This window comes from Bombus pascuorum, chromosome 8, assembly GCF_905332965.1.
Source record: "Bombus pascuorum chromosome 8, iyBomPasc1.1, whole genome shotgun sequence".
NCBI classification, from domain to species: domain Eukaryota; kingdom Metazoa; phylum Arthropoda; class Insecta; order Hymenoptera; family Apidae; genus Bombus; species Bombus pascuorum.
In genome coordinates this window covers 17,203,437-17,215,691 of record NC_083495.1, presented here as the reverse complement: position 1 = coordinate 17,215,691, position 12,255 = coordinate 17,203,437, and the positions used below count along the sequence as shown (strand labels likewise).

The 12,255-nt window shown below is 32.7% G+C and overlaps 2 protein-coding genes across 4 annotated transcripts in view; both read left to right on the top strand.

Annotated features, from left to right (window-relative positions):
- The window catches only part of LOC132909574 (mediator of RNA polymerase II transcription subunit 4), a 105,186-nt gene that overhangs the window by 31,548 nt on the left and 61,383 nt on the right, over positions 1–12,255 (top strand). The gene's annotated exons all lie outside the window — the stretch shown is intronic.
- Positions 5,072–12,177, top strand: LOC132909546 (zinc finger protein 180-like). Of its 3 annotated transcripts, XR_009658554.1 has the most exons (4): positions 5,072–5,302; positions 8,016–8,787; positions 9,244–10,046; positions 11,483–12,177. XR_009658554.1 is itself a non-coding variant. In XM_060964443.1 (3 exons), the coding sequence occupies exons 2-3, from the start codon at positions 8,038–8,040 to the stop codon at positions 9,994–9,996; spliced, it is 1,503 nt and encodes a 500-aa protein (XP_060820426.1). In that variant the 5' UTR covers positions 5,072–5,302; positions 8,016–8,037; the 3' UTR covers positions 9,997–12,177. The 3 variants fall into 3 exon arrangements, 2 of the variants coding, with proteins under 2 accessions (XP_060820426.1, XP_060820427.1); XM_060964443.1 differs by having other exon boundaries at positions 9,244–12,177; XM_060964444.1 differs by lacking the exon at positions 5,072–5,302 and adding an exon at positions 6,859–7,214 and having other exon boundaries at positions 9,244–12,177.

Genomic DNA, 12,255 nt, shown 5'->3' with positions numbered 1-12,255 from the left:
AAATAAGAAATACGAAAAATACCAAACCGGTTATTCTAATCGGTTGATTTAAATACAATGATCAAAAAGAAATGTCTAACTTCTTTTACGATTGTTTTCGAAATTAAGCTCCATCGCTATACTGATACAAAGTAAATATAAGAATAAGATAACATTGATTTAGAATATACGATTAGAATATATAATTTTGTGTCACTTATTTCGAGTTATCGTATCAATTAAAATTAAGCATTGGTCAATAAACACAGTTGGTATATTTTTTAAAGCTTTACTTTATTTCCATAAGTATATAAATATACAGTATTCGACAAAAGTATCGGCACAGATTAGATTTTCGTAAAATTAATGAAATTCTTTACCAAAATCTCTTGTAAAATATAATTCTAATCTAGATGTTAAGTATATTGTAATTCGTTGTTGGTAAGTATTTAAATATGCAAAAATATATGAAATATTCAAAGTATAGTACTCGCTCATTAGTATAGTATTTAACAGGTAAAAGAATCTCTATGTAGATTTCATATTTTTAACTATGTTTACAAAAATATAAAATTACATAAACATCCGCAATTTGATTTAAGATTACACAGGGAAAGACATAAGTCAATTTTTACTGAGTTTCAAATTTTTATGCTACTTGATGGTTAAGAATGAATACTAAACTTAAACTTGAAATATTCCAAATAATGACAAAAATATATAGGTATCTAATCCGAAATAAAAGGTATAGTATTGCACTGTACAGATTAATTGTACTACAGATTAATTAGGAGTGCGATAAATTTTAAAATTGTACCCAATTGTAAAACCCAAAATATACGACTTATTATCTACAATTAAGATGTTTTATCGATCTTGTCTGTATACAATGGATCGATATGTCAACTTTCGTCTCAACTTTTCAATCTACAGGACGGTGAAAGACCGAGAGGACGCGGTGGTCAATAAAAAAACAAATGAACCAGGTTATGTTTTCTCTTCCCTTTGCCATTTTGGTTTCAGCACGATTGCGAGTCATTTCTAAGGTCGCCGCTGGCATAGCTTAAAACAAGTCGCGTTAAGATTGGTCAAGGTACGACATCGCTCTAGAGTTGATTGCTACCTCGACCGTAACCCCACTACTCTTCCCTCCCTACCCACGAGATTTCTATTTGGTCCATAGCCCCACCAACCATCGCCCGACCTCTTATACCTTCGACGCGACGTCTCGGAACTGGAATCCTTGTCGATCTCGCCGCGACCCCGACACTGCGTGTGTTTAAGCCACGTAAGTCGTGTTGACCCACGTGCCTCCACAGGATCGTACATTGCACTAATGGCACCTTATGCTCTTCGATATGTTATTGTTGTACATATCGTGAAAATAATTGTTTATTTTTTTTTCTTTTTTTTACCAAAAAAACTTTTTATTAAAGAACGAAGAGAAATAAAAATACATGTTTCTTAACTTTTCTAGTCACAAGTTATAAACTACCAATTTTAATTAATTCTCCTCTGCGGCATTAATAGATATGGCGATAAAAGAGATTAAATAAATAATTTATTCTAAATAAATTTTATGTTTTATCAATCACTTTAGGTAGAATAAATCTTGAATAGTTCCATATTAGGGATTTCTGGCATTATTATTGAAATTTTACAAAATCGCAAGTTACTAGTTATCAGTACCAATAAATTTTTTTTATAACAACAATAAATCAACAATGTAAAAGAAGTTAGATTTTCAATTAAATTTTTCAAATTACTGATAATTTGATTATACTACATGACGTAAATTGCAGAGTTATAAATATATATATATATATATATATATATATATATATGTAACTACTAACTTGTCTATTTACTAATATTATCAGCTAGATTATCAGTTATTATAGCTAGTAGAACAGTAAAAGGATCCATGCAATCAGGTTTATCAGGTTTACGTTTCATAATAATGTCTAATTGGTAATTATGCAATTTAGTGATTTTTCTCAATTGAGATTATTTAACTCGAGTTGCATAACTGGACTAATATTGCTCTGCCACCCTACAAACTTTTTATTAAAAAATATTCTTTATTCAAAATTTTACAAGACGCAAATTACGAATTGCTAATTCTAATCTATTTTCTTCTATGACAGTAAGTTTGGCGATAAAAAAATTTTATAATTTATCAATTATTTTTGGCAAAATTGCAAAATTGTAAAGGAGAAGCCTATAATTTACAAATTATAATTTAATTACACATTGATCGCTAGATTGTTATCATTAAATTACCGTCGATTAGTAAATTATTGTTCAAAATATAATGAAGTTACAAATGACAATTAAGATTTGAAACGATAATTTTGACTACATTCACGTGTTACAAAGTGTTGACATATTTCAAATACGCTTTAAAAGTATCGTTAATTAATGTATTATATAATACATATGTGCTTCGCATTCTATTGTTATCTCTTTTTGTAATAGAGATATGAATGCGCAATAACGATTCCGAGTCCGAACGTATGTAAAATAATTGAACGTGGTTTGACGTAATTCAAACCCGGAAACATGTTTCGAAAGTGCTCCTTATATTACAATAAAAATGATCAAAGCACGCAATAAAATTAATTTAAAAAAAGTTGTGATAAAAACTTGATGTAGTTATTTATCTAATGTAGTGAACTTCCGAGTATATTTATTTTATGTATATTTCTATTTTAATGTTCAATTTTGAAAGCATAATAATGTGGCGATAAATTCAGGTTTGAAGAAATATACGTCAGCCTATCTACTTATTATCTGGCTTATTACCTGAATGTGTATCGATGAAGGACCACTATCGTAACGTTCTAGTTACAAATACTTCTAAAAATTGATATAAAATTTAATATAATTTACAAGTCCCAATTTATCCAATATATGTATGCATAAGTCATTTCAATAACATTAAATATTACATGTAAAATGAATAAGATATTAACAATATTGAAAAAATATTATATATTGTAATATTATGAATACTACAATATAAAGAAATATAAAAAAGGTATTAAAATATGTCAAAGTTGCAAAAACATATTAAAAAATCAATAAATTGTACTAGAATCGTTATATCATCTTCGATATAACAACATAACACACTTATAGTATAAAGTATCAAGAATATTAAGAAACGTACATTGCTTTGAATTGTACTAAAACAATCAGCATATACACGTGTACTTGTAAACCCCGATTTATTTACTTTATACATTATTTTAACGAGATATTTAAAAAATATGAAATTACATTAAACATATTAAAAATATTGTAAGATACAAAAATATTTTAAAAATATTAAGTAGTATTAAAAAATGAATAATACGAAACTTATAATGTTCTATTTTGAATTATACCAGGAAAATTACTTAGATATATTTGAAACCAAACTGGATTCAAACAGAATTGAGAAAGGTTTTCCTTGATCTTCATTTTCATTTTGAGGTTATTTATGAACTGACAGAAATAACGAAGAAGGAAATTAAAGTATTCAAAAACATTCGATGAAATTTTAATGTCGTTAGATACGGTGTTGTTGCTACCGTCACTGCTATCGTCTACACACTACACACCACCAGCACAGTCTCTCAGGGGCACTACTACACAAAAAGCGAGTAGTACCAGTGTAGCCCCGTCGTTCTTGCCACCGCACGCGGCGTCCAATGCCCCGTCCGGAGGTAGCAGCCGTGGTTTCCACACGGCACACGTGCACCGCGCGCAGTGGGTCATTGCTCTCCTGTGTTCGAAAGTAATATCGTTACAGCGCACGGCACTTGTCCCAGGCATGATCACCACGAAATCCAACAAATTCGCTCATTTATAATTAATTACGTGCTAATATATACCTATAATGAACTCATTAGATTCTTCAACCTTTTTTTAATTTGTCGTCTAACGTAACCAATTTCTTCAATTTCATAGGTTTGTTTAGTAATTATGTTAAATTTTAATATGTACAAATTTGTAAGTATCTTAGGTAAAATGTTTGTCGAATTTTATTGTGATAAAATAAGAGATAAAATTTTCGTGTATCGTGACAAAAAGAGAACTAACGATACATACGAAGGAAACAATAATGACAGATAAGGCGAGTACAGTCAACTAGCGACGAAAACTGAAAGAAAGAAAGAGAAAGTACTACACGCGCCGATCGCGAATTCACCAACACATCTGCATCGACCGGATTTAACCTCCGGCAGCTTCCTGTACCGGCTGTTAAATATCATGCAGACTGCCTTTTCCTCGTCATTAATGAACACTCCTTTTCGATGTGCCAATGTTTTTGCATTTACAGGTGTATATGAATACCTGATAACTGTCTTTTACTTTTATACAAATATTTTACTTTTTGTATTTTTCAAAATACATGCATGTAAACATTGGGAATTAAAGATCTTGTTTCTTTCAATTTAATGTTTATGGTTATATGTTTATGATATACTAGTATTTCATACATGTGTTTACAAAAGTTATTATTTTTTAAATAAAATGAAAATATAACGATGTTGTATTTTAATACCGTTTATTTATTAATTTTTGCAGTTTTTACTCAAAAATTTGCTAAATAGAAATAACTGTTCATCTGTATAATACTATATGCGCATTCATTATATGCCCAATATAAATAATTTTCGAACACGAAAGTCGAGTGAACCGACTTAGATTTGACGTAAGTAATAAAAACCTCGAGCCGAATACATATTTTGATTATTCTAGCGATGATAACAAATCTGCGATTAATCAATCTTATCATAACGTATGGTGGCGTCACATATGCGTGTGTAGAATACGCGTCTCAGTCTCTATAGACTGAAGATATCTATGTCTCCGTCTGTCGACGGTCTTTGTCGTGCTTGTATCGCGGGGTCGGCCGAAACCACGACTACTGCCTCCACGTGCTGCGAAAAGCACTTACTCGCCCTAAATTGTAGGTCGCCGCCGTTGTTGCAGTAGTGGGGGCAACTAGAGTGGAGGGGCAGGGTCGAGCACGGCACTTCGGTCATGATCGATGATTTCCGTCGCTGTTCGGTATGGCCAGGCGGTAAACATTACACAGTACGATTGGCCGTGTCCTGAGGGTCCTTTGGTTTCGTTTTCGAGTTTGAGTTTTTCGTCGGCATTCAGTTGGTGAGAAGTGACAAACAAACGCGATATGCGTTAAAGAGAACATCCGTAATTCGTTTCTGTTCTGATCTCTCGCGTTATTTCGTTTATTCGTTGTTCTCCAAAGGATGATGAGCTGGAACGTGGGATTTCTTGGCCGTGGAAGGGTTTAACGAAAACCTCACAGGTGAGAGATTTTGACATTTCTGCGTCATATATTCCACGAGAAATAATAAATTTACAATAGAGACTTTTGATACTGTGGATATTTAAAGACTATTGAAAACGATAGTTAAACGTAGTTTCCTTACATTCTTTTCAATTAGCTAAATTAACATACGTACTGGAATTTTATTATATAAAAAATTGTATTGTAAATCAGTGAAAATTTAAAAAAGAAATGATAATTTGAATCTTTAATCGATTTTTTTATGGACAGCCAGTGTTAAGATGTAATACAAAATTAAATATTTTTTTTTTAATTTTCGAAAAAGATTATTAAGAAAGTGGAGGAAAGAGCGAGAAATTGCTGACTCTGAAATCGATAGTTTTCTCCTTGGCCGCGAACTTCGGTCGCGCTAGTGGCGTTATTTTTCGTGATCAATCGCATTTTCCGTATCCTGAAAGTGTTGCGAAATTGATAAAAAGGATAGGAGATTGAGGTGGGGGGAAGGGATATCTTTGTGATAAAAAGAAAGAAAAATCGCGATATATTCGCTTAGGAGAGGCGATATGTAGCTGCGACTCGTGATGTAACTCAACGTCCTTACTGCGCGGCGAGTTGCACGAGGTCGGTGATCGCTATAAAAAAATGCGGCGAATACACGTGGAGGCAGTGGTAGGCGGTTTCTACCGCGGCGCGGTATTGCACCACCGCCGACCGCGACGACTGCCTCACTGAGAGCCGCGCGTGCAGGTTTAACCCAGCCTTAACCTATTCTGAACCGACGACCTCGTACGAATGTGCGAACAATGTCGGGTTTCTTCAATAAGCTTTCCTATTAAATTAGAAATTTAGATGTCAAGCGTTTCCATTACGTCTTGCTATTTAAATAGCCATCAAGGAATATGCTAAATTAATTTTACTCGAAAGATTAATATGTATGTATATTTATTAAGATCAGTCGATCTACTGCTGTTTTACTACGTATCTCTCTGATGACATTAATTAAAATTTTAAATGGTCTTGTTACACGATTTCATAAAAAATCATAAAAAATTTATCGAAATTTGTTTGAGATAAGATTATTATTATTATGTCTTAAGAAATTGATTGAGAAATACTTAATTAATAAATGGTAAATAAATTTTTGGTTCTAAAAATACTAATAAATATCGATCTAAATATTCTTAATTTTATTGATATAGTACGTAACAGGTTAAAAAGATAATTTTTATTTCAGGCTATTGTGTAATGCAAATTTCTTTACTTTCATATATATATATACATTTTTGTAGAACGAAATTGATAATGCGTATTCTAATTAGCAAACTCTCTATTTCGTATTTGTTAACAATTATTACTAAAAAGATAAGAATAATCTTACAAATTACTTTTTATACGATAATACGAAATGAAACAAAAAATATAGCTTCTTGAAACATAAAGTCAACAGTAATGGTGTATTATATAGTAAATAAATTAGTAGGAAAATATCTTTGGTAAGTGGTTGAGATGATCATTGTCTTTTTCTAAATAAACGGAATGAAAAGGTAGTGAGTGTGTGACAGGTTCGGTGCGTCGATAATACGTTCGGGTCCATCATAGGCCCGGTAAAATCGGGGACGGGCTAAAATTGCAGGATGCGTGCGCGTATGTGATGCGTGAGCGTGCGTGTACCCACGGGGCGGTGCGTCGCACGATTCGTGGGCGTTTTTTTTAGGATTTGAAAAGAGTCAAATGGTGGGGAACGGAGCCGTATTACCCCAGTGTTTCGAAGCAGCGCGTAATCAAAGCGTTTAGACACAGTTGCGTTCACACGTAGGACGACGCAACGTCCTACTGTTTCCTTCTTATCTATTGCATGTCGATCTACCTCACAAGAATAGTCTTCCACTGTACAAATAAATGCTTTATTGTTATTGTTATTATTCTACAGGTAAATCGACTTGATGACGTTTTGTATTTATATTTATATTTTTTCAAATAGAGTTTGATCAAAATTGACTAAAACTTTTGTATTATAACTTCTGTATTATAAAAATATTGCATTTTCTTTTTCTTTTTTTTTTCTTTTTTCTTCCTTTCAAAGGAATTTCGATGATTATAAGTGATTATATATAAGATTTATTCTTTTTTTGTATTATAAAATTTTTCTGTACAGATATATTTAAAAAGTACCTGTTATATATTGTGTTGATTAATTGTAACTTTGAGCGATGCTTTTTAAAATGTTTTTTTATAGAAAATTGATTCGTTACCGTTTTTATAATTTGCTTCGTAAAATTTGTAATTTGTAAAAAATATGTGTGCACTGAATTATTGAACATTGTGAAATGCTTTTAATGTTATGTACATTGTTGCAGCATGCCATTTGTTTTCATGACAAAGTCACGTAAATAGATTCCATTGTAATACTGAAAGCCAAATATAATACTTACACTTGTCTTTAAAATGATATCATTTTTCGATTTCATTACTTCAATTCAATTTATCCAGATATGAAAAATGAAATAAATATTTACGAAGGCTCGCTATAAATATGTTAATTTATTTAATAAATGCCTTTAATTTATTTATTAATAGCATTTCCAAATAATAAATTTTTCACCTGAATTTTAAAACAGTTTTTTTCTACCGCGAACTACTTGCAGTGATTCCATATGCTATATTAAATTTAATAACTTTAAAAAATCCTATTCTATAAAAATCAGCCATCGTTTTCTTCTATTACTTTCAGATTGATACGTTCGTAGCGAAGAATGGTGAGTTACTATCAAGTGAAACAAATGACAAATTCGACGACTATGTCGGTCAACAACGAGATATCAACCGTGGAGCCACTAAATCCGGTGAAAAGTCTCGTATGTAGTCCGGATTTGAGCGTGTTCACACCAGCGTGCAGTGGCGAGACTCTATCGGCAAACGTCGAAGAGAAGACGTACCAGTGTTTGCTGTGTCAAAAGGTCTTTGATCAGAAGAGTTTGTATCAGAGCCACCTCCGTTCGCACGGTAAAGAAGGCGAAGATCCTTACCGATGCAATATTTGCGGGAAAACTTTTGCGGTACCTGCGCGATTGACTAGACATTATCGTACGCATACTGGTGAAAAACCGTACCAATGCGAATATTGTAGTAAATCGTTTTCCGTAAAAGAGAATTTAAGCGTGCATCGTCGTATACATACGAAAGAACGGCCTTATAAGTGTGATGTGTGCGACCGTGCATTTGAACATAGTGGTAAGCTGCATCGACATATGCGAATTCATACCGGAGAACGGCCACACAAGTGTACAGTCTGCTTGAAAACGTTTATTCAAAGCGGACAGTTGGTAATACACATGCGCACGCATACCGGGGAAAAACCATATGTTTGCAAGTCCTGTGGCAAGGGATTTACATGCTCTAAGCAACTGAAGGTACACACCCGCACGCACACAGGGGAGAAACCTTACACTTGCGACATCTGTGGTAAATCCTTCGGTTACAACCATGTCCTCAAATTGCATCAGGTTTGTTTAACTTCTGATAATATACTATGCATAGATGAAGTTTTTTATATACAAAATCTTCATAATTTATTTACTGATATTACTTTATATTAACACTTATATTTAGCTATAATTAATATAACTTATATTCTAACCATTTGTTGCTTTAAACAAAGATTATACAATAATATTATATTATTTTATAATAACATCGATACAAAGTAAACTCAGTTTCATAAGGATAAGTCAAAGATTTAATGCATTATAATTATATGTATAATTATATATACCTATACGCATATACATAATTTCTTAAACATTATTATCAGGTATATATAAAATTTGAAAGGCTTTAATTAAATTTTAATTCAAATTAACGTTATGTTATAAAATGTAGATTATGATTTTGTAATTGTTTTGTAATTTTAATGTTCCATTAGAGTCTTAAACAATAAATTCATATTATAAATGTATTAGGTTGCCCACTATGGTGAAAAAGTTTATAAGTGCACACTATGTCATGAGACGTTTGGTTCAAAGAAGACAATGGAGTTACACATTAAAACTCATTCGGACTCGTCGGTCATTGGTTCTCCTCGGGACTCACCAATTGAGCCAGAGATTGAGATCTCGCAGGCAAATAGCGTAGGCACTGCTAGTGACAAGGAGAACCGCAAGACTGAAGAACCAATTGACGATGCTGCTGTTTACGACGACACTCCACGAGATTTTCCTTATTACATGTATTCTAGAGAGCAGTATTCACAACCGCTTCTGATGCCTAGCGAAGACAGAGCTTTTCAAACGACATCTGTAGTCCCTGTTGAACAGTCTCACTTGTTTCTGTATCCTGAGGTTTCTCCAACATACACTGGTCTTGGAATTCAAAGCAACGAATTTGTCAGTGACTGCTCGTCTCTTCTCAATTTACCAGGGAACGACGCTCGTAGAAGAGTAGAGGCTGCGCTAGAAGCAGTCGAAGAAGAAAGACAGAGGGAGTATGGCATCAGGATCGAAAGAGAACCAATTTTAACTCCTCCAAGTAGCAATCCCGTAAGTCCTGTTCCTTCGCCGGATCCTCTCGATTTGGCAATTCCAGTACGAGAAACGTTAATTCTCCCTCCAAGAAAACGGTGTAAAATGATCCTGGAGTCAATGGAAAGTGAGAGAAATGGTCTCATTGCCTCTCAAAGACAGAACTCTGTTATCCAATTTGCAAAAGCATCATAGTGCAAGATGTGGAAGAAATTGATGATGAACCAGTGATAACTTCATAGACGGTGAGACATAATCTAAGTTTTGTGAGGAGGTATAAAGAACTAGATACTAGAGGTGTGCGGTTATGCCTATGTTCCGGAACGGGACAAGCCTCTTGATACATGAAATCGGGCGGCTTCTTGATACACTCGTTTTGCTCGAATTCCGGAATGTTTCGGGATAAGCATGAACTGGCAGTATTGCTTTGGATCGGTTCGACAGAAGATCGACTCAAAAGCCCGATAGATCCAGCTATGTATTAAGAGGAGATTTACAAACATGTTGTTTATATGCTAATTTAAAACTATAAAGCATTTAGTTTCTTCATATAGAGTTTGTAGCAAACAGCGTGCTTTTAGTCGTTTATACTTGTTTTATTTTAACCTTATACTTTATTTTTTATGTAAAGTCATTCAAATATTTTGTAATTAACTTAAAATCATTATTAAAGTAAAAAGAATCTTTCTTCCAAATTTTCCAAATATAGTATTTATTCATTTAAGATTTATCAACACCGTTTCTTTCCATTTCCTTTTAATACGTAGTTGGATCTGTCGGGCTCTCAAACCAATCCCGTCCGACTTTTGCCTAGCCGATCAAAAAAGATACTGCCTGTTCATGCTTATCCTGAAACATTTCGTAACCCGAGCAAAACTGGTGTAAGTGAGCCCGCTCGAAATTTTTTTTTTGTTGGTCCGTTCTAAAGTTCGAAACGTGTTCGAGACGCATCTGTCCGCACATCTCCACGAGATATACATTCAGAGTAGTAATGGGCTGAAAAAATTCAGATAACTAATGTTACAAATTACTGAAGAACTTGTTGAGCTTTTAATGGTCTTAACAAACTTTGAATTTTGGAGTATAACGATTAAAATATGACTAATAGAAATAATTTTAATGCAATGATAAAATATTTCAATACTGTTACAACAAATTCAAAGATTTTAAGACTTTTAAATCTTACATTATATTCAAATAAGATAGACATTTAAGAGAAAGATGAAAAAATGCCCATTGCTAACTGATTAAAGAACTTTGTGCTGCGGGAATGATAGAGTTATCTTGCAGTGGAATTTCACTGCGGTATTATACGATCTGAGTTAATTGTTTTTATACCGAGTATTTTCTGAATATTTTGGGGTTTTCTTCAAACATTCAAATACTTTTTCAAAACGAAGTACAAAGAAAAATTGATGGAAATAATTTTTCTAATAGAGTCGTATTTAATTTTTGCGACTGACAAGAAACATTTAATTAGTAATCGAACTGACAATAACTTTTCTTACATTTTGAACTGTGAAAGTTTGAAGAAAGTCGAAAATTATGTTGGAAAATATACTTTACAAGCCTTAAATAAACCAATAGAAAAACGTCCAGTAATTTTACCACTTGAAAAAGTAATTCTGAAAACTTTGCAGTCTAATAAGAGCATGATACAGTGGCCTCATTACATTCGCAGATTCAACTGTTTCTGAGAACTGTTTACACGTGCCTCAGGGTAAACATCGTAACACACTTAGAGCTCGCCAGCAGATCATCTGTTACTTATAAACTGCCAAAGGATATAAAGGAAATGCTAGCTCGTTTCGTACTATCGCAAGCTATTTGGAACATTTTTGACAAGAATAATATTAGAAAACGATTCCCACTAAGAACTGCATTAGTTAAACATTATGAATCTAAAATTGTATAACTTACAATGTTAAATGATTTTACTTTTATTTTTAAAAACGCCGAAATTTTGCGTTATAAAAAATGACATCGTTCGTTCTACTTTCTTAAATATAATATGTGTAGCTGGCGTGCTCAGTGTAATTTTTCGTATTTCACGTTATATAATATATATTATAGGTATGTGTGTGTGCGTGTGCATATATGTATGTACATCATTGAATTGTAACGAATTAGTGTAAAAGTAAGGAAGATCGTGCAGGTCACCGTGGCAGAACTAGCATCATCATTATAGAGGGCTTAGAACGATCGTAATCGGGAGAATTTTTAAATTTTATTTTAACTTCTGTTGTTCAAAAAAAGAGTACAAAAATATTTGACACAAAGAATATAAATAATATGATTAACTTATTATAATATTTCTAAACGTCAACCAATTCAAATTCTGAACAAATGTATTCAAATAAATTATTTAATCTTTTATATTGATAAATTATAATTTAAAATTTTATCCAGATTTTAAAAATTTAAGATGAACAATCGAACGTATCGACTATTTCC